General features: G+C 41.4%; 1 protein-coding gene across 1 annotated transcript in view; it reads left to right on the top strand.

The window, feature by feature from the left end:
• si:ch211-197n1.2 (EF-hand calcium-binding domain-containing protein 6) overlaps positions 1–24,234 on the top strand; it is a 65,567-nt gene that overhangs the window by 17,038 nt on the left and 24,295 nt on the right. Inside the window, 3 exon segments of the mRNA XM_064925980.1 lie at positions 2,208–2,318; positions 9,509–9,574; positions 12,870–12,980. Of these exon segments, the coding sequence (XP_064782052.1) occupies positions 2,208–2,318; positions 9,509–9,574; positions 12,870–12,980 (288 nt within the window).

Genomic DNA, 24,234 nt, shown 5'->3' with positions numbered 1-24,234 from the left:
AATTCTGACAAACTCCAAGCATTGATTATGCAAGAATGGGCTGCCATCAGTCAGGATGTGGCCCAGAAGTTAATTGACAGCATGCCAGGATGGATTGCAGAGGTCTTGAAAAAGAATGGTCAAAACTGCAAATATTGACTGTTTGCATCAACCTCATGTAAGTGTCAATAAAAGCCTTTGACACTTATGAAATGCTTGTAATTATAGTTCAAGTGTTCCATAGTAACATCTGACAAAAATATCTAAAGACACTGAAGCTGCAAACTTTGGAAATTCATATTTGTTTCATTCTCAACTTTTGGCCACGACTGTATTATTAGCGACCACAGAATGTCTTTACCTGGTTGCAATCTGTTAATGTGACATCTCATTAACCAGAAAACCAGTTTACACCCTTCAGTGATGTCATTATTAGGCTACGCATTCACGCACTGACTGGTTCAATGGAACTGGTTTGTTCTTGTTTGTGGATGTGTGATTTGATTTTGTATTTCATCCTCATGCCCTGAGGGGACTTAATCAAAGTTACAGATTGTATCTTTTACATGTAGTTTAGAGTTCGAGTTACGAAGGCTTCTGGAAGTGCACCCTTGAGCTGCGACTTTTACAGTAAAACGTGCCCAGAGTACTCCCGCTCACATCTAGCCTTCCTCTGTGCCACACATCAATTTATGCTTAAATGTTTAAAAGGCAGCAGAGGTTTACACTATGCTAGCTAGTAGGGTATTCAGAGGCTAATTTATTACTTTCCTGATTAAGGACCCTAAATTGGATAAAGTGGGACTAGCAAACATTAGCACAGATTAATTTAGTTGATTTTACAGTCCTTTTCCAGGGGATGAGTTACCACGACGATAGCGTACAGAAGTCAGCCGTCCTTTGTCGGAGGTTATCTCTACCCAGATTAAGCGAAGTGTGTGTGCGTGTGTGTGTATGTGTGTGTTTGGGGGGCTGCTTGACATAAGACTTGCAAACAGGACTTGATGGGTGGGTTTTACGTATCATTGTGTACTTTGGGCTTTGGGGTATTTACGTTGGGTTGTTGAAGCCTGTAAACTGGAGTTAGGGATCTATGGTCACAGCACAAGTACACTGAATAGAAACATAAATGCAACATGCAACAATTTCAAAAATGTTACTGAGCTACAGCTCATATACGGAAATATATCTTGTGTGACCACCATTTGCCTCATGCAGTGTGACGCATCTCCTACACATAGAGTTGATCAGGCTGTTGATAGGGGCCTGTGATAGTGGTCCGGACATTTTCAGCTTCCAGGAAATGTGTACAGATCTTTGCATTATCATGCTGAAACATGAGGTGATGGCGGCATATAAATGGCATGACAATGGGCCATTTATATGATGGCCCATTCGTCATGGTATCGCTGTCCAATCAAATTGCCCTCGATAAAAGGCATTTTTGTTTGTTGTCCGTAACTTATTTACATTTTAGTAATTTAGCAGACACTCTTATTTCATTGGCACATTAACCTTCAGGTGTGCCTTTATGCTGGATTTGAGTACAGCCATCAGGCTACTGAACAGTGGGAACTAGTGACGATGCATAGAGAACAACTCTGTATATGACGAGATGTATTGAAGTTATGTGTGTTAAGATGTGTTGTATGCCATGAACCTGTGTCAAATGATGTTGTGGTTGTCTTAGTCCTGTAACTAGTGTGCCCACTATATTGTGTTGAATATTGCATCATGTATCGCATCATATCGGATATCATATTGTATATCCCATATCATAAACTGGGTAGTTTGGGACCTGGTTGCTGATTGGCTGAAAGAACAGCTGTGTGTGTTTTTCAGCTGTGTGTATATCAAACAATATACCACGGTTATGATGCAAAAGTACTTCTATACTGTTCTTTTTATGTCCGTAACAAGTTTATAAAAGCAATAAGGCACCTGGAGGTTTGTGGTAGTATATGGCAAAGAGGAGTGCCTGGATACAGCACTTAGCCGTCGTATATTATACGATGGCTAAGTGCTGTATCCAGGCACTCTATTCGTTCATTTTGGTACAGTGTGTCACCTTCTCTGATTATCAAGCTGTTTTCAAACACAAAGCATACCGGTATTACATTTTTTAAATGTCATATACTATAAAACTTAATGTTTTTGCAGAACAAAATGCCTACTGTTTATGCAAGAATGGGTATTCGGACAAGGCCAATGTCTTCTTCTTAACACAGGTTTCACCATATCCAGGGGAGCATCAGCCATGCGTCCACAGTCACCATGGTGGAGGCTAAACTTGCTCGACTCTTCCAGTCAGAGTACCTCGCTCTGTTAGATATGTTTCAGTAAGTATAGAGTCACATGGTGACTCAACAAATAGCAAATATGAGCATATTGTAGCAGCTAGATACACTACATGACTAAAGGTATGTGGACACCTGCTCATTGAACATCTCATTCCAAAATCATGGACATTAATATGGAGTTTGCTGTTATAACAGCCTCCAGTCTTCTGGGAAGGCCTTCCAATAGATGTTGGAACATTGCCGCGGGGACCATTCAGTCACAAGAGCATTAGTAAGTTCAGGCACTGATGTTGGACGATTAGGCCTGGATTGCAGTCATTCATCCCAAAGGTGTTCGTTGGGGTTTAGGTCAGGGCTCAATCAGTCAAGCCAGTCAAGTTCTTCCACACTGATCTCAACAAACCATTTCTGTATGGACCTCGCTTTGTGCACAGGGGCATTATCATGCTGAAACAGGAAAATGCCTTCCCCAAACTATTGCCACAAAGTTGGAAGCATAGTATTGTCTAGAATGTCATTGTATGCTTTAGCGTTAAGCTTTCCCTTCACTGGAACTACAGGGGCTAGCCCGACCCATGAAAAACAGCCCCAGGTAGGGTTGTGGCTGTCACAAATGTTCGTCAGCTGGTGATTTTCAAGCAAATAACTGTTGGTCTTATGGTAATTGACAGTTAATTAATATAAACAAATTTAGCATCTGGATACTTCCACACATAGCTTACAAGCCACTGATGCAGACCTTTGGAACATCTACATTTTAAAAAGTCTAATAAATCCATGCTATATAGCCTACACCTTCACAATAAATCCGTTATTTATTTTAGACAGGTTTAAAGGAGCATGATATGAAGAAAATGTATTCTATTTCAGAAGTACAGAATAGCATACTCTGAGCTCTTCGTATGTTAGGTCCTGGGGCAGGATTCAAAAAACCTTCTTAAGGAGAAATTCCTTCTTAAGTGACATTTTTTCCTTGAATATAATCTTAAGAAGAAAGTTAAGAAACATTGCCATTCCTCAATAAAGTTATTGGAAATGTTCTTAACAAGGTTTATCCTAAGTTTCGTCCTAAGAAATAAGTAAAGAAGGAATGGGATTCATTAAATAATGCTTTAGAATTTCTTCTTGGAAATGTACTTAACTTTAGGACAGCTAAACCCTTGTCTTGAGACGAATGGATACTTTTGTAACCATAAATGTTTTCTTGCCCCACAAACAGAGTTGGCTACCGGATATTTAAATACAGCAAGAATACAAATTAAACATGCATTATCTAGCTAGCTAGTAATTTACAATATATTACAATATTGTAGAAGCGTAAAAAGCTAGCGCTATCTTGTCAATTTGCAAAGAAGAACTTGGCTAGCTTAGCTAACATTTACGTCGTTAGCTATGTTGGCTATATATAATGTCTTTGCGCTTTAGCTAGCTAACATAGCTAATTAACTTACCGGTCGCACAGTCCCTCTACCACCATCTCTATGATGGACGACAACCTCTCCTCCAGCTGGTCCACATGAATGGTCTCTCAGCTCCCTTCTTCTTAGCAGCCAACTTGATGTCGGACCACTTCTTTTTTACAGTGTCACTGTCTCTTGCCATACCCCCAACGGCAGAGACAGACTTGGCCACTCTCGCCCATCCTTTCTTTTTGGTCTCTGCAGTGACCCCGCAGTTATCAAGTCTCCCCAACAGCAACCTTTTCCTGGGTGTTAAACTCAGTAAAAAAAGAAACGTCCTCTCGCTGTCAACTGCGTTTATTTTCAGCAAACTTAACAAGTGTAATATTTGTATGAACATAACAAGATTCAACAACTGAGACATAAATTGAACAAGTTCCACAGACATGTGTCTAACAGAAATGGGATAATGTGTCCCTGAACAAAGGGGGGTCAAAATCAAAAGTAACAGTCACCAGATGCATTAACTTAGGGCTGCAATCCCATATCAATCCCGGGATCGATATGACAACAGCCAGTGAAAGTGCAGGGCGCCAAATTCAAAACAACAGAAACTTCATAATTAAAACTCCTCAAACATACAAGTATCTTATACCATTTTAAAGGTAATCTTGTTGTTAATCCCACCACAGTGTCCGGTTTTAAATAGGCTTTACAGTCGAAAGCACCACAAACGGTTATGTTAGGTCACCACCAAGCCACAGAAAGACACAGCCATTTTTCCAGACAAAGAGAGGAGTCACAAAAAGCACAAATAGAGATAAAATTAATCACTAACCTTTGATGATCTTCATCAGAGGACACTCATAGGACTTCATGTTACACAATACATATAATGTTTTGTTTGATAAAGGTCATATTTATATAAAAAAATCTCAGTATACATTGGAGCGTTACGTTCACTAGTTCCAAAAACATCCGGTGATATTGCAGAGAGCCACATCATTTTACAGAAATACTCATTATAAATGTTGATAAATTCAAGTGTTAGACATGGAAATATAGATATACCTCTCCTTAATGCAACCGCTATGTCAGATTTTTTTTAAACTTTACGGAGAAAGCAAACCATGCAATAATCTGAGAAAACAAATACAATTATCCGCCATGTTGGAGTCAACAGAAATCAGAAATTACATTACAAATATTCCCTTACCTTTGATGATCTTCATCAGAATGCACTCCCAGGAATTGCAGTTCCACAATAAATGTTTGATTTGTTCGATAATGTCCATTATTTATGTCCAAGTAGCTACTTTTGTTTGGGCGTTAGGTACACATATCCAAACGCTCGTGCAGGTCAGGCATAACGTCGGACAAAAAGTTATATTACAGGTCATAGAAACATTTCAAACTAAGTATAGATTCAATCTTCAGGATGTTTTTATCATAAATCTTCACTAATGTTCCAACCGGAGAATTGCTTTGTGTTAAGAGAAGCCATGGAACGCAGGTCGCTATCATGTGAAATGCGCATGACCAGGAAATGGCTCTCTGCCAGTAACCTGATTTATTCAGCTCTTATTTAGCCCCACATCACGGTAGAAGCCTCATTCAAGTTTCTAAAGACGGTTGACATCTAGTGGAAGCCCTAGGAAGTGCAACTTCATCCATATCCCACTGTGAATTCAATAGGGGCTAGGTTGAAAATCTACCAACCTCAGATTTCTCACTTCCTGTTTGGATTTCTTCTCAGGTTTTTGCCTGCCATATGAGTTCTGTTATACTCACAGACATCATTCAAACAGTTTTAGAAACCTCAGAGTGTTTTCTATCCAATACTATGCATATATTAGCAACTGGGACTGAGGAGCAGGCCATTTACTCTGGGCACCTCTGGGCACCTTTCATCCAAGCTACTCAATACTGCCCCTGCAGCCATAAGAAGTTTAAGTACTGCAGTGCATCTCCTCCTCATGGACTGCACCAGATTTGCCAGTTCTTGCTGTGAGATGTTACCCCACTATTCCACCAAGGCACCTGCAAGTTCCCGGACATATCTGGGGGGAATGGCCCAAGCCCTCACTCTCCGATCCAACAGCTCCCAGACGTGTTCAATGGGATTGAGATGCGGGCTCTTCGCTGGCCATGGCAGAACACTGACATTCTTGTCTTGCAGAAAATCATGCACAGAACGAGCAGTATGGCTGGTGACATTGTCATGTTGGAGGGTCATGTCAGGATGAGCCTGCAGGAAGGGTACCACAATGAGGGAGGAGTATGTCTTCCCTGTAACATACAGGGTTGAGATTGCCTGTAATGACAACAAGCTCAGTCCGATGATGCTGTGACACACCCCGCCCCAGACCATGACGGACCCTCCACCTCCAAAATCGATCCCGCTCCAGAGTACAGGCCTTGATGTAACGCCCATTCCTTCAACAATAAACACGAATCTGACCATCACCCCTGGTGAGACAAAACCGCGACTCGTCAGTGAAGAGCACTTTTTGCTAGTCCTGTCTGGTCCAGCGATGGTGGGTTTGTGCTCATAGGCAAGCCTCTCAGCCTCTCAGCCTCAGTCCAGCCTCTCTCAGCATCTTCCGGGCAGGATTGTGCATTCCTGGTGTAACTCGGGCAGTTGTTGTTGGCATCCTGTACCTGTCCCGCAGGTAGGATGTTCGGATGTACCGATCCTGTGCAGGTGTTGTTACACGTGGTCTGCCACTGCGAGGACGATCAGCTATCCGTCCTGTCTCCCTGTAACGCTGTCTTAGGCGTCTCACAGTACGGACATTGCAATTTATTGCCCTTGCCACATCTGCAGTCCTCATGCCTCCTTGCAGCATGCCTAAGGCATGTTCCCGCAGATGAGCAGGGACCCTGGGCATCTTTCTTTTGGTGTTTTTCAGAGTCAGTAGAAAGGCCTCTTTAGTGTCCTAAGTTTTCACAACTGTGACCTTAATTGTCTACCATCTGTAAACTGTAAACGACTGTTCCACAGGTGCATGTTCATTAATTGTTTATGGTTCATTGAACAAGCATGGAAAACCGTGTTTAAACCCTTTACAATGAAAATCTGTGAAGTTATTTGGATTTTTACGAATGATCTTTTAAAGACAGGGTCCTGAGAAAGGGACGTTTCTTTTTTTGCTGGGTTTCTTTCATCCACCATCACTTCAATCTCTTTTCCTGGTCATCCATTTTTGATTTTGATATAGCTAGTCTGATGTCTATAATGTGTGAAAAATAACAAAATAACAAAATCCGATCATCCCTGTCACATAGGCTTATTTATTGGTTTCAAGCACGTCACTAATGTCAATGCAACATAAGAAGATACTAATGTAGTTCTTAAGAAAGATATGTGTTTAAAACCGATGTGCTTAATATTAGGGAAGTTGAGAAATAAATATAGTAGGACTAGCCCATAGAAAGCTGATGGGATCCTCCTTTTTTTAGTAGAGGCCATCAATTGTATAGCCTATAGGAATGTTGTGCAACGTGAGCTCATAGGCTCTCATGAAGTGTTTGATTTTTGAGCATATTTTCATTGATGTCAGAGCGATTAAACTAAAGGGACAATAGAGTGCTGACTACCAGGCAGTTAGCAAGTTTGGTAGGCTACTAATGACACCATCAGCAGCATCATAGTTTGGAGAAGACTTATTATGGTGACAAAACGATCACATGGAATATGACTGCCTTCATGACTCTTGACCGCTGGTGTGGCCTTAATACGATCACCGCAACAGTCTTAGCCCCAGACCATTATTCCCCCTCCACCAAACTTTATAGTTGGCACTATAAATTTGGGGCAGGTAGCGTTCTCCTGGCATCCGCCAAACTCAGATTCGTCCGTCGGACTGCCAGATGGTGAAGCGTAATTCATCACTCCAGAGAACGCGCTTCCACTGCTCCAGAGTCCAATGGCGGTGAATTTTACACCACTCCAGCCAACACTTGGCATTGCACTTGGTGATCTTAGGCTCATGTGTGCGGCAGCTCGGCCAAGGTAACCCATTTCAAGAAGCTCCCAACAAACATTTCTTGTGCTGGCATTGCTTCCAGAGGCAGTTTGGAACTCGCTAGTGAGTTAAAAAATGATCATTATTTTACCTTTATTTAACTAGGCACGTCAATTAAGAAAAAATTCTTATTTTCAATGATGGCCTAGGAACAGTGGGTTCACTGCCTTGTTCAGGGTCAGAACAACAGATTTGTACCTTTTCAGCTGGGGGATTTGAACTTGCAACCTTTCAGTTACTAGACAAATGCTCTAACCACTAGGCTAACCTGCCGCCCGAGGACAGGCAAAAAATGTTTACGAGTTTCAGTACTAGGTAGGCCCATTGTGACCCACCACTTCGCAGCTGAGCCTTTGCTGTTCCTAGACATTTCCACTTCACAATATCAGCACTTACAATTGGCTGGGGTAACTCTAGCAGGGCGAAATATTACCAACTGACTTGCTGGAAAGGTGGCATCCTATGACGATGCCATGTTTAATACACCTGTCAGCAACGGGTGTGGCTGAAATAGCCGAATCCACTAAATCGAAGGGGTGTCCACATACTTTTGTATAGATAGTGTATGGTCATCTCAGTTGGTTCCTGTCTTTCTTTATTTCTCTCTCTGTCTCACTCTCTTTCAATGTGCTTTCCAAAAGTTCATTCAACAGAACATAATGGGGAAAGCGATACATTTTATAGTTTCAGATATGCACTGAGTATACAAAACATTAAGAACACCTGCTCTTTCCATGACATAGCCTAACCGGGTGAATCCAGGTGAAAGATATGATATCTTATTGATGTCACTTGTTAAATCAACTTCAAACAGTGTAGATGAAGGGGAGAAGACAGGTTAATAAAGAAGGATTTATAAGCCTTGAGACAATTGAGACATGGATTGTGTATGTGTGCCATTCAAAGGGAGAATGGGGAAGAGAAAATATTTAAGTGCCTTTGAACAGGGTATGGTAGGTGCCAGGAGCACCGGTTTGTGTCAAGAACTGCAACGCTGCTGGGTTTTGCACACTCAACAGTTTCCAGTGTGTATCATGAATGGCTCACCCTTCAAAGGACATCCAGCCAACTTGATGCAACTGTGGGAAGCATTGGAATCAACATGGGCCATTATCCCCGTGAAACGCTTTCGACGCGTTCTAGAGTCCATGCCTGGACGAATTGCGGCTGTCCTGAGGGCAAGGGGGGTGAAACTCTATATTAGTAAGGTGTTCTTAATGTTTGGTATACTCAGTGTAGAATAGTTTTGAGAATGAGTCTTTGATTCCAGCCCTTCTGTGCAGGGGTGAATATAGATATACCATCTCTGCTCTTTCTCTCAGTGCTGTGTTTTAGTGAACCAGGCCCCCTCTTTACCCCTTTCCACTACCTTTCTCTACATTTCGTGTCTCAGTATGATTGGGGTCACACGCAGGCTTTTGCCTGGTCAGAGGTCATAAACTCCTACATTTCACCATAGTCATACCTCATTAAGATCAAGCCCTTAACGTGTATAGTACCTCTTCACTTTAGGAAATGAACCAGCCTATGTCAGCTGGTCCTTGCTGCTTTTGAATAGAAAACAACCTCTCCAAACTCAAACAACCTCTCCAAACTCAAAGCCCAAGCTGTCCTAATGCTAAAAAAAAAACTTAACTGACCCAGTCCCAAACATTTGTGATTATCTTGAACTGTGAACTGTGAATACATATGTACTTGGCACAAATGTTGAGTGGAATTCAACATGGAGGTCAGTGAAATAATACATCTGTCACATTAACATTTGCCCTGGTCTTATTGAGGTGTTTTGTCTCTCCTACAGGAGCATTGATAAATGCCACAGGAGGGTGGTGAGCCAGGAGGAGTTTCGAGCAGCGATTGAGAGCAGGTATTTTGTCCCTCTCCTGTTCCTCTCATATGTTTTGACTTTGTTGTATTGAGGTGCCATTTTTAGAACATCCTTGGATTGTCCAGCTAATTTAATTTGAAGCGCATTGTTGTTTCACACACAGTACCAGTCAAAAGTTTGGATACACCTACTCATTCCAGGATTTTTCTTTATTTTTACTATTTTCTTGGCCAATTGTGCTTCTCCTCATGGGTCTACCGGTCGAGGCCAGCTGCGACACAGTCCGGGATCGAGCCCGTATCTGTTGTTTGCATTGCATTTTGTAGTTTGCATTGCAGATTGCATTTTTGCAAACACTGGAGTGCCTTGGACCGCCGTGCCACTCGGGAAATCCATGTCATTTCATTATTTTTATTTCTTTTTAAATTCACTATTCATTTCTACTATTCATCTAATGAATGGCCTAATATGTAGCTGATATTTAGCATCTTACTTCGATTACACATCTGTAGCCTCTCTCTTCCAGCTGTTCCTGTGCGCACTATAGGCTATAGGCAACGCAAGCCTCTCCGCTATTCCTCTTCACATGAAATCCCAGAAAAATCTATAGGCTACAAAAGCTATAGGACATATCTTTTTAGCCTTTTTTATATTAGACCTACTCGTCTTTTTGTGGCGAGAAGCAGGCTTGCTGAATGTAAAATAGGCCTAGGCCAAACAAACTGTCGGGGCCAAACAAACTGTCACGTTGGTGTGATCACTTTGGCAAGTGATGAGAACATTGCAGCATTAATGCAGGGACAGACAGAGAGAAAGCACAGCGAAAAAGAAGAACCAAACAAATTGACAATCATTAGAAAAATGGAAATCATGATGACATAATGTAAAAGATGGCTAAACAGCGTTTGTTGTTGATTTGCTACATTTATTGAGTTCAGATAAAAATCATTACATGTACATTGAATAATTATTTGCAGTTGTCACTATGACAATGAACATAACCTGAAGCACTGAGTTTTCTCTCTGAAAAATTTAGTTAATTTAATCTGATTGTCGTAAGGTTCCATGACTTTGTCCACACAGGGCATCTGAACACACAAAATACATTTAGATGACTTTCATTACATTGTGGGTGTTTTACACCTGTGGTATTCCCGTCAAAATGACCGGTCATTAGATATGAACAGGTGAGACTACAATTAGTGAATAAAATTGAGTTCAGGCACTTGCCCATTCATCAGATTGACACACTTCCTTTCCCAGACCTCCACATGCATGTGTGTTTGAGCACACACACACACACACACACACACACACACACACACACACACACACACACACACACACACACACACACACACACACACACACACACACACACACACACACATACCTCACTCCCCTTGGCTTCCATGGCAATCCCCACGGGAACCTTCCCCAATAGAATCTTTCCCCCACGGTAAACACACCTGTTGGTATTCTCTCAAACAATCTCAACAACTTTTCTCGCAGCTCTAGTATACAAGGCTTTTTTGAAGTCTTGCTCATAATTAATTCTGTGGCAGCAAAATGACCAAACGATAACTGTATGTGAGGCTCTTGATCATATCTTTGATCATGGCACGAGTGAGGAGGAGAGAGTCCTTGTTAAACTTTGACACAAAGTAGCCTGTGATGAATAGCACAATATGTTTCATCTGAGTATTTGTTATAGTCAAAATAATCCATACATTATGCTTTTTTTAAACTCAAAAACTAGTTGTATGAGCTCAGGTCAATGAGGCCTACAGGCCATAAATAGCAAATAGAAGTTCAAACTTGTAATGTTCACAAGAGCAGAGGTTGATAAAAAAAAAGATCTAACACAACATTAGGTGATAATATATGTTTAATTATGGATTTATAATCAGCTATAATGGGGCGGTCATTTTGTACTGGGAACACAGAATGAATTAACACGAAACGAACACAACAGCAGAGCAACAGAGGGTTAATAGGCCTACGGCGTACAGTAGGATGCGTTAACTGACAGGTGACAGTTGACTGACAGGTGTAGGCCTACTGCAGAACGATAAATGGTAAAGGTCCGCTGGTGTGGATGCTCGCCAACGTTTATAGTTATGGATAATTTGACGTTATAGTTATCGTTATAGTTATCATCCTTGGTGTGGATGGCCCTTTGGGCTATACCTTTTAAACTTTCAGCGTTTACAGGCATTGGTTTTACTGAAAGATATCTCAAAGATATAGGCTTAATTATCTCACTATGTAAACTTCTTCCGCTATCATTAGTACTAATTATTTCAGCCAGATGAGCAAGCACACGACGCTTCTACTGAAACTTCCATTTCTAGTTTAATTTGTTTATTTGATTACATTACACCCATGTTGTAATTATATCTGAACAATACATTTATTTTTTGCTTAAATGATTGTGAAACACCTTTGATGGGATAAAAATTATGGAAATGTGAAATCGGGGTAACGTATTGTAATTTACAGTACTGTAGCATATTACATCCAAATGGCAATTTTGAAACATGTTTCTTTCGTTTTCTTGCTATTGGATTAACCCGGGTTGTTGAAATAACTAAATTGAGAAGATATCATTATTTGTGTTTAGGTGATTAAATCGAGGATCTCATGGTATTCCACAGTAAACTTATATTTTGGATCAATGGTTGTGATGTTTCCAAACAAAGATTAATGCACAATAAGGTTTTGAACATAAAACTTTCTGCGTTACAAGTGTTACCAATTTGGAGTGTTGTAAATAGTTTTGAAAATTCACAACATACTTGTGAAAATAGCACCAAAGCGATGGAAAAAAACAGTATATGTCCTCCTCATGTAGACTGGATGAAGGTGTCTTCGTCTATATAACCCTCAACCATCCAGAGATGTTGTTTTGAAAATGCCAAATTAATCTGTGCTAATTTAGTTTGCCTCTATGTGCATTTCTCCGGTTGACTAGTTTGAGGTGTACTGCATGTCTGAGTGTGTCTGCCTGCGTGTGAGTGTATGAGCATATATTTGTATGTGACATCGTTGTGCACCATTAATCCTCTGATTGAGAGAGGATGTGTCCATCTCAATGTGATGGCTGGAGAGAGAGCTGATTGACACTTGACCCGGCAGTGTGGGGCGAGGAGGGGGCCTTGTCAAAGGGCTAATGACCAGCGGCTGCTCAGGGGCATTGTGGGCCATGGCTAAGTGACTGGGCCGGATGACCACCCTCTGTTCTGACCCAATGCCTCTCTTTTGTCCCCCCTCAAACCTTTTTCTTGCACCGTTAACCCCTCTGGACACACACATACACACACACCCTCTCTAGATTTGGCCTGGAGGTCGCGGAACCTGAGTTTGACCAGCTGCTGGACAGGCTGCCCCTGGACAAGGACGGAAATGTCCAGTACCCAGTCTTCATGGCTGCTTTCGACACAAGGTAATCCCCCTGACTCACCCCCACCCCTTCTCTCCTTGACCACTCCAAAATCCCTTCACTGGCGTTAACTTGTCTCCCCCTTTCTCTCTCTCTCTCTCTCTCTCTCTCTCTCTCTCTCTCTCTCTCTCTCTCTCTCTCTCTCTCTCTCCCCTTTTCTCACTCTTTCACTCTCTCTCTCTTTTACTTTCTCGTTCTCTCTCTTCAGTGAAATCTCTCCACTTTGCTCCCTGAATGCAGCTTTAAAATGTAGGACATTTTCACCCATTTATTTTTATTTGTTGTTAATTAGCTCTGTCTCTGTTTTCGGCACGTGTTGTAAACTTACCCTAAACCAGCGATTCTCAACTGGTGGACCCACATTTTGGTTGTGGGAGGTTTTGAATGGGTTGCGAGTGTCTGAGTAAAAAGAGTACAAATACTACAGTTGGAACTTAAATGACTAGGTATAAAATGTGTATAAATGATACTGAACCTATATTTTAAATAATTTATTCTCTGAACTATTTTGCGGTCTCAAAGCAGTGAGCTTAACATTCTTCATCGAGTATATGGGCAAAATGGAAAAAATTATTGACAATGGAAAAGGTGGGACTATTGTTCCCTTGTCATATCATTTGTACATTTACTATCAATATAGGATTAAACAAAGTTTCCAGATTGCATTTTTGCAACAACAACAAAAATCACGCTGCAAATATTGGATTGTGACTGAGACAAACTGGTTCAATTTGGGTCCTGAGGCAAAACCAGTTGAGAACTACTGCCCTAAACCACTATTATATCCAAATGGTGAAGTAAAGGGTTAAGGCTCTACAATTAACTAACATAGATCCTCTTTTAGTTATTGGTCTTGCACACTCATTTAGAAATCCTCAGTCTTGAATCAATCCTAGGAAAATCATAAAGTAATGTCAAATGAAGTACAATCGTAGCCAGCAAAGTTTTATGGAGAGGTTTATGGTCCAGTACTGTTCATTTATATGTATATGTAATCATCCTCCATAACCTTTCAAACCTCAAAATAAACTAATATTGCTCTTCTTGCTTGGTTCTTTTTTGGGGGGTTCATAATGGAATATGGAACAGAACCAGTTTTGTATATTACATTCCTGTGAAACATTTTAATTCAAAGGATAATCATATAGAATTTAAAAATATATATGTTTAAACATATTTTGTACAAATTTAAAAAACATTGTATGTATTCCCACCGCTGTTGCTTATTGTTTTTGTTTGCATCCTGAAACATTGCTGACATTGACAACTTTCAGAATACTATTCCACACTCAATTATTTGTTTTGATTTTCAAATTTTTTAATATTCCTTTTAGACTGCAGAAGGCCAGTCAAAACATTTATTTTATTTCACCAAGTAATGTCTTGAATGTAGATTTGGATTCATAGTATTCAGCATTTTTACATTGCACTGTGTTTTAGGCTCGAAGAATCACAAACTACTTGGTAATGGGTTTTCCTTCTTCTTAATTTGACCTATATTGTCACAGAAAAATAATCCTTCAGATTTTAACGTTTAGTCCATTATGTTCCTTGATTGGTGTCTAGGCTATTAGCTGGCCGAAATAGGCTAAATGTATGTGCAATACTGTTTATATAGCTATGTGTTAGTGTGGGTTTTCAGTGAATTTGTGTAAATCACAAAACATACTCAGCAAAAAAAGGAGTGAACAAATTAAGATCCCACCTCTATATATATCAATTGAATTCAGAGCAATTTTACTATAGATTAAATCCTGATATTACACAAATAGTTAAGTATGTTATTATTTTCAAATATATCATTTTTCATCATTTATTCACTTATTCTCAAGTTGTTTCTATTCACTTGACACAAAGTTAGGGTTGAAGATATATAGGTCAACAAGGTTAAACGTGATGGGCGAGTGACAGGACAGCATCTTATGCACGTGAACCCCCAAGTTGCCTCGCACCATCCAATGAATGGCCAACAAAAACCATCCCAGTGTAAACGTTTCTTAAATTGAACAGGGTAATGAATTTTAAACTGCTATAGTAACTTCTCCCAGACATGTGGTTTTAGTGTGTGAGCGTGGGTGGGTGTGTGTGGTTCGGATTTGTGGATGTGTCTGTGTCTCTCTGTGTGTGTGTGTGTGTGTGTGTGTGTGTGTGTGTGTGTGTGTGTGTGTGTGTGTGTGTGTGTGTGTGTGTGTGTGTGTGTGTGTGTGTGTGTGTGTGTGTGTGTGTGTGTGTGTGTGTGTGTGTGTGTGTGTGGGATAAAGACCTAGAAAAACAGCCTGGCTTAGTTGACAGGTGACAAGGGTTATTTTGAATGGGGATTTTGTAATACCAACAGTGTGGAAAGGCCTGGGTACCAAGGGAGCCCTGAAAAGAGAGAAAGAGAACTTTTATGCTCGCAAAGGAGGAGAGAAAAGCCACCCGAGACTCCGGGGGACTTAGGATCTCCCTAATCAAACTGCTCCACTGTCTAGCGCGCTCATTTTTATTCAAACCGGAGAAAAAGCTAAATAATTTCAATCAGATTGATCCCCTGTGTCAGTGCCTGTGTGGTATTTTCACTCCCTTTTCTTCCTGTTTGTCCTCAACTTTGACATATCAGTCAGGCAGGGCCCTGGGCTGTCCATACAGAGGCCTGCTCCAGAGGCGGCTGAATGTTTGAAATGTTGGATAAATTGTTTTGGAATTAACGTCAGCTAATAACAGACCATACCCAACACTTGGTTTGTGACACAAAACACAGTGAGAATAATTAACAAACTTAACTTATGTTCAGACAACTACTCCAAACAACTCATGTTCCCTTTTCCCTATGGTATCGAGCACAAACCTAATCAATCTCAAACAACAACTGAGACAACAACAACAATGTAGTTCAATATATGCCAGCCAATCAGTGTGCCTGTTGTGTTTCTACTTTGGTATTACATACACTTGCGAAGGCCATCCTTTTCGGTCCTGAGTGACATGTTTTGGATGGAAAGCAGATAACATATCAACCAGCATGAGACAAGATTCCCCTAGGTGCAGATAAAGGATCAGCCTCCATCCCCCAATCCTAACCGTAACCAATAGTGTTGTGAATTCAAAACTCTCCCAAGATCAGCGTCTACTCTAAGGACAACTTTACCCTATCCCCAAAAATGTACATCAACATCAGACAGAAAAAGAGGCAACTCTGATTCACTAATATAATCTGATCATAATTGTATTATTATTTAAAGGTTGATTTATTGATGGATTTTATTTGACAGTAAAAAAAAATACATACACATACACACAGTACATACATTTTTGAAACATGGGAATCACACAATAAAGTCAATTACTTATTTCCATTGTGGTCCCTTAAAGTGCATGGTAAAACACATTACATACATACAGGAATTGATACATTATAGATGCAGACATGAACATGGCTTCAGTCATCAGCCAGCTTTTGGCATATATATAATTTTTTTTTTATCAGGTTGGTATAGCTTTAAATTGTTGTAGTAGTTTGTTCCACTCAAAAGTAACACTATATAGAAAAGTGTTCTTACCGGATAGTCTTACATTTGAAATGGTCAATATCAGAGTCTCTGGTGAACATCTCATAATACAAGTAAAATCATTGGATAGGTAGGCTACCTGGGAGCTGTGTCGGTAATAATTATGTGGACCAGACCAAGTTAAATTAATACAACCCTTTACTCTACCGATTTCCAGCCTAGCAGATTAAATTGCTCAACCTCCAGATTAGTACATAGAGCGAGTTTAAAGGTAGCAAAATGACGTAACACTTCACTCTAACACAATCACTGCGCATGTGCACAGGCTAACTTCACACTGTGTACAGCGTGGTGGCCACGGGACCAAAACAGCGGAAGAGTTCAGCCTCGCACTTCAACGCTCATAGATTTTACAGAAATGTACCCACTATGCTGTTTACTTTCTTACTTTATATCTACCTCATATTGCTGAAACAAAACAAGCTTGTTTTGACTGGTCTGTAGTTCATTCTTTAGATGTTCGGGGATGCTGGTGAACCATGACGTGCACACATTGTCAATGACACTGAACTAGCGTACTTGCCAGAGTCTTTAGGATGTCGCCATCAAGACATTTTGAAAGCATGATTAAAAGCATGATTTTGGCATGAATTTTGCATGAAGCATGAATTTGGCCTGCAAGGTACAACTTTGGGTGACACTTTTTGACAAAAGGTTGCTATCTGTCGTATTTACTGAAAAATGAATGCTTTAGAATTGTCCACACTTAGATCAGTTTCAACAGTGATTGGGTTAATGAGAGGCAGTAAGAGTGTGTGAAGGAATAATTGGGATTTAAAGGACTCAAAAGTTTTGGAGGGGTTAAACACCTCTGATGTGACTTAGGCCCGTTGAACGGGTGGAGGCATTTACTCAGGCATACAGAGGCCACTCTCTGACTCCTGAATTCCCCCCAAGAAAGATGCAGCCAAAACAAAAAAGATGTCATCCTTATCCTCCATCTCTGAGGTGGCGGCCATAACTGCTTAAACAGGCTCCGATTAAATCATCCAGTGTTTGTGTGGTCTTCCTGGTAAGGAGGAGAGGAGGGGAGAGGGAGGGAACAGGAAAACGTTCGGCTCCAGCTCAGATCCGTGTGTGGGAACCACAGGGGGAGAAATCCACGCCAGGACCACCCCCCCCGCCTTCCCCCATCTCTTTTTCTCTCTGTCCATTTTTGGGGTTTTCATTTTTTATTCATAGGGTGATAGGGGTGGAGGGAAGGGTGCTGTGGAGAGCAAGGAGGCAGAGGTGTGCGTGCGAGTGTGTGTGTAGAAGCAAGAGAGCGTGTGCATTTACGCATGTGTGTGTGTGTGCATGCATACATGTATTGATGGTTGGGGCAATAGCAGTACAACTTGGTTTTAGGCCTCGGACCAGGGCCTATGGTAACAATAACAATGGCCACAGTGTTGTTGAGGGAGTTGCATCCAGGACTTTCGGACATTCTTCCCATGTGAGTATAATCACTACTGGGAGGTAGCTCCATTAAGGATTACCATCTCATTAATAGTATCCATGACTTTTGTTCAAAGGCTACTTGTTGTAATGTTGCCTTGTGGATGACGCCTAATCCTCTGAGCCTGCAGCTGTAGGGAAGGAGAGGGGCAGATCCAATCTCTCTCTCTCTCTCTCCCTCTCTCTCTCTCTCTCACACTCTCTCACACACTCTCTCACACACTCTCTCACACACTCTCACACACACAGGGCATCTCCCAGTACGTCCCGGACGGCCTGGCGGGGATCAGGCCCCCTGAAAGACAGATACAAACAACAGTCAAATACAAAGTTCCCCCCTTTTTGGAGAAAAAGAAACATCCATTCTGAACTTCCACCCACCCTGATCCCCTCCGTAAAGCCAAAGCCTAGCCACCCTCCCCGTCCTCCCCCCAGTTACTCCCCTTCACCCCCCAGTCCCCTGTCCCAGCGCTCCTGGCTCTCGTCCTCCCATTCAGGCCTCCCTTCTCCGACACGCACGGCACTCCTCTCAGATGGTGGGCCAGATTAGGAGGCGAACAATACAGTTTTCAATGTATAATGTGCATCTAGTTAGGCTCTTTTTTATCCCTCCATCTCTACTCTTTTACCCTGGGATGGGATAGAGAAAGGGAATAAGAGGACCATTCACCAAGTTATCTCTGGGTGTCTTGTCTCGGCAAACGATGGAGAATTCTCTTTATCTCTCTCTCACTCTGTTTTTCAGTTCGACGTTATTTACCACAGTGCAGAGGACCCAGCAAGAATTTCAATATCTCAGTTTTTACCTGTTTTGAAGTCATTTCTTTCAGCTTTGTATACGTACTGTATATGTACGTACTATATCTGTATTTACAGTGCATTCGGAAAGTATTCACTTTTTCAAAATATGTCCACATTGTTGCATTACAGCTTTATTCTAAAATTGATTAAATAGATTTTTCCCTCATCAATCTACACACAATACCCCATAATGACAAAGCAAAAACATTTTTTTTCTCCAAATGTTTGCAAATTTAGTATTTAGACCTTTACCCAGTACTTTGTTGAAGCATCTTTGGCAGCGATTACAGCCTTGAGTCTTCTTGGATATGACGCTAAAAGCTCGGCACACCTGTATTTGGGGAGTTTCTCCCATGCTTCTCTGCAGATTCTCTCAAGCTCTGTCAGGTTGGATGGAGAGAGTCGCTGCAAAGCTATTTTCAGGTCTCTCCAGAGATGTTCGATTAGGTTCAAGTCCGGGCTCTGGCTAGGCTACTCAAGGACATTCAGAGACTTGTCCCGAAGCCACTCCTGCGGTGTCTTGGCTGTGTGCTCAGGGTCGCTGTCTCGTTGGAAGGTGAACCTTCGCCCCAGTCTGAGGTCCTGAGCGCTTTGCTCCATTCATCTTTCCCTCGATCCCGACTAGTCTCCCAGTCCCTGCCACTGAAAAACATCCCCACAGCATGATGCTACCACCACCATGCCTCACCTTAGGGATGGTGCCAAGGTTTCCTCCAGACGTGACGCTTGCCATTCAGGTCAAAGAGTTTCTATCTTGGTTTTATCAGACCATAAGATTGTCATGCTTACAAACACACAAACATACATATAACTCACAAACGATGTATGCAAGTCAATTTCGATCAAGCATGTTTGCCTCTAAAGAACTCTCAGACCTTGTTTCTCACAGTACATGGAGTCAGGATTCCTAGTAGCACTCATAAGTCTTCTATCTTTCATTGTTCAAAAAGTGAAAGTATAATATTTTTTACCTCGAAGATTGTTGGACCCTATTGTGCTCCACTTGTGCTCCAATAGAAGGCCATCAAATGTATTTACTTAAATGAGTGAGTATTTATTTGGCCTTCATTCAACTTTATATGGTTATATAGATTTCCTGAGTAAATTAAAGGGACTTGCTATACAGTATTGTATATACATCTTTTTTTTCTCAGTTTGCTTGTTTTTTAACATGTTGTTATTGGTCGTACTTGTGGTATTATTGTTGGCTGGGCTCTCTGAGTGTTTCAGTTGTAGCCGTAGTGGGTTTCTTTCCCTGCTACATGTGACACCATCTCCTCTGACCCCCTGACCCCCAATAATACCCCAGGGCACAGCCTCTGACATCACAACGACCCATGTGCCATGGAAATGGTCACCCCATGCTGGGCTGGGTTGTACAACAGTGCTGTGTCCCAAAAAGCACACTCCCTTGATAAGTGCTTCTGAAGACTACTTAGCTACTAACAATAATATATGCCATTTTACAGATGCTTTTTTCCAAAGCAACTTACAGTCGTGCGTGTATACTTTTGACGTATGGGTGGTCCCAGGAATCATACCCACTACCTTGGCGTTACCAGCACCATGTTCTGCCAACTGAGCTAGAAAGGACCAAGTAACTTGGCAGAGGGCACTGCCAACCCAGCACTGCCCTCTCAGATGCCCTCCAATAATGGCCTCTCAAGCCCTTGTTTGTTTTGCCCCCCAAAAAATACACGTTTTGTTACATAGACAGAAAGCAGACTTGTTTTGTGGACTTGGTGTTCTAATTTATGAAAAGCCTTGTTAGATACCCTAGGAAAGCAAACACAGACAGACAGACAGACAGACAGACAGACAGACAGACAGACAGACAGACAGACAGACAGATCCTTTGCATATTGTTCAGATCAACCAGAGAACGTAGTTTAATGGTGCAAAAGATGTAGGAAAAATGTACAAATGGCTAAATAGAGTGTTTATTGCGAGTGTTTATGTAAAAGAGATGCTTCAGAAACACACTTGATGAGTGACCTGACGCCTTAAGACTTGTGTTGGCTTACCAGGATAATGTCTAGGCTTTAGTTCTGCGGGCTATCACAGTATTGTGACGGCAGGAGACCCGGGTGTGTGCGTTCCTGCATGCGTGTCTGTGCTGACTTGTGTTCTTGCTTGGTCCTGCTGTGCTGTTGTTGGTGCCCTGGTGTCTGACCTGGATGCCCCACTGTGATGGCCAACGTGGGGTTATAAGTTTACCTAACCCCCTCAGCCTTTTCCGTTCACACTCTCCACACCTCTCCCTCCCTCAGTCCCTCATCCTTCCCTATCCTGGGCCGCACACAACACATTGCAAGAGAATGCTCTTTAATTGGCTCTTTTTTCAAAGAAAAGAAACAAAATGTTTTTTTTTAAATCTAATATTACTGCTTGCATGAATTACTTGATGTTGAATAGAGTTCCATGTAGTCATGGCTCTATGTAGTATTGTGCGCCTCCCATGGTCTGTTCTGGACTTAGGGATTGTGAAGATACCTCTGTTGGCATGTCTTGTGGGGTATGCATGGGTGTCCGAGTTGAATTCCAGTAATTCAAACAGACAGCTTAGTGCGTTTAACTTCTTATGGCTGCAGGGGCAGTATTGAGTAGCTTGGATGAAAAGGTGCCCAGAGGTGCCCAGAGTAAACTGCCTGCTCCTCAGTCCCAGTTCCTAATATATGCATATTATTATTAGTATTGGAAAACACTCTGAAGTTTCTAAAACCGTTTGAATGATGTCTGTGAGTATAACAGAACTCATATGGCAGGCAGAAATCTGAGAAAGAAATCCAACCAGGAAGTGGGAAATCTGAGGTTGGTCGATTTTCAACTCAGTTACAGTGGGATATTGGTCATCTTGCACTTCCTAAGGCTTCCGCTAGATGTCAACCGTCTTTAGAAACTTGTTTGAGGCTTCTACTGTGAAGTGGGGCCAAATGAGAGTGGATTGAGTCAGAGGTCTGGCAGCAGTCATGCGCTGGTCACGTGCATTTCACACAAGAGGTATCTCCCGTTCCTTTGCTTTTCTGAAGACAAAGGAATTCTCCGGTTGGAATATTATTGAAGATTTATGTTAAAAACATCCTAAAGATTGATATCCATACATCGTTTGACAAGTTTCTACGGTCTGTAAAGGAACATTTTGACATTTCGTCTGCAACTTCGTGTAATGCTCCGGGTGTCGTGGGTTAGGGTTAGACGCAGGAGACAGAGAGTGCAATGTGCAATTAGAGTGCAATTAGAGTCAGACGCAGGAGACAGAGAGTGCAATGCTGTGCTCTTTAATGCACCAACGCACCACAGGGTGCTCACAATAATAAAGGCCCCAAACACGGGGAATGAAAAATGTACAACTGAAATACACGACCAGGAACAAAACACGTTCCTCTACTACAGAGCCAAAGGTTACAATAATTAATCCCACACAACAAACAGGCTGTCTAAAGAAGCCCAACTAATCATCACAAACAGGTGCTACCAATAAACATACAAGGAGGGGGAGGAAAGATAATCAGTGGCAGCTAATAGGCCGGTGACGACGACCGCCGAGCGCCACCCGACCGGGAAGGGAAGCCACCCTCGGTCGGACTCGTGACACTTCACTTTTGTTTACCAAACACACTAACAAAAGTAGCTATTTGGACATAAATGATGGACGTTATCGAACAAATCAAACATTTATTGTGGACCTGGGTTTCCTGGGAGTGCACTGTGATGAAGATCATCAAAGGTAAGTGAATATTTATAATGTTATTTCTGTCTTCTGTTGACTCTAACATGGCGGATATATGTATTTGTTCTCTGAGCGCTGTTCTCAGATTATAGCATGGTTTGCTTTTTCTATAAAGCTTTTTTGAAATCTGACACAGCGGTTGCATTAAGGAGAAGTATATTTTTAATTCCATGTATTTCTATTTTCATCAACATTTATGATGAGTATTTCTGTAAAAGGATGTGGCTCTCTGCAAAATCACCGGATGTTTTTGGAACTACTGAACATAACGCGCCCAATGTATACTGAGATTCTTTTATATAAATATGAACTTTACCAAACAAAGCATAAATGTATAGTGTAACATAAAGTCCTATGAGTGTCATCTGATGAAGATCATCAAAGGTTAGTGATTCATTTAATCTCTATTTGTGCTTTTTGTGACTCCTCTCTTTGGCTGGAAAAATGGCTGTGTTTTTCTGTGGCTTGGCTCTGACCTAACATAATCGTTTGTGGTGCTTTCGCTGTAAAGCCTATTTGGACACTTTGGTGGGATTAACAACAAGATTACCTTTAAAATTGTATAAGATACTTGAATGCTTGAGGAATTTTAATTATGAGATTTCTGATTTCAATCTCTCATCCACTTTGAGCCAGGTGACATTGACATGCACATTATTAATGTTAGCTCCCTCTGTTTATCCAGGGGCTAGCTGTGCTGCCCTGTTCTGAGCAAATTGCAATTTTCCTAAGTCTCTCTGTGTCACCTGACACGACTGAACAGTAGTCCAACTGCGACAAAACTAGGGCCTGTAGGACCTACCTTGTTAGTAGTGCTATTGAGAATGCAATGCAGTGCTTTATTATGGACAGACATCACCCCCTCCAAGCTACTATTTCATCAATATGTTTTGACCATGATAGTTTTACAATCCAGGGTTACACCAAGCAGTTTAGTCTCCTCAACTTTCTCAATTTCCACATTATTGAGGTTTAGGGTTTCGTGAACGATTTGTATCAAATACATACATAACTTTAAGTTTTTGAAATATTTATCACTAGCTTTATTCAAAGCCAGTGGCATGTTGTAAATAAAGATTGAAAAAAATCTTCCATTAAAGAACACCCTCTGTGTTCTGTTAGACAGGTAACTCTTTCTCCACATTATGGCAGGGGGTGTAAAGTCATAACATATACGTTTTTCCAGCAACAGACTATGATCGATAATGTCAAAAGCCGCACTGAAGTCTAAAAAAACAGCCCCAACAATCTTTTTATCGTCCATTTCTCTCAGCCAATCATCAGTAATGTGTGTAAGTGCTGTGCTTGATGAATGTCCTTCCCCGTAAGCGTGCTGAAAGTCTTGTCAATTTGTTTACTGTAAAATAGCATTGTATCTGGTCAAACACAATTAAATAAAAAAGTTTACTAAGGATTGGTAACAGGCTGATTGGTGGGCTATGAGCAAGTAAAGGGGGCTTTACTCTTCTTAGGTAGGCAAATAACTTTTGCTTCCCTCCAGGCCAGAGGGCACACACTTTCTAGTAGGCCTATATTGAAGATATGGCAAGCAGCAGTGGCAATATTGTCCGCTATTATCCTCAGTAATTTTCCATCCAAGTTGTCAGACCCCAGTGGCTTGTCATCGTTGATAGACAACAACAATATTTTTCACCTCTTCCACACTTACTTTACAGAATTCTAAATAATAATGCTTGTATTACGACCCAGATACAGACACGGGAGGCGGATAGTACAGTTC

This window comes from Oncorhynchus masou, chromosome 20, assembly GCF_036934945.1.
Source record: "Oncorhynchus masou masou isolate Uvic2021 chromosome 20, UVic_Omas_1.1, whole genome shotgun sequence".
NCBI lineage: Eukaryota > Metazoa > Chordata > Actinopteri > Salmoniformes > Salmonidae > Oncorhynchus > Oncorhynchus masou.
The sequence above is the reverse complement of the archived record's forward strand: the minus strand, read 5'-3'. Positions and strand labels throughout refer to the sequence as shown.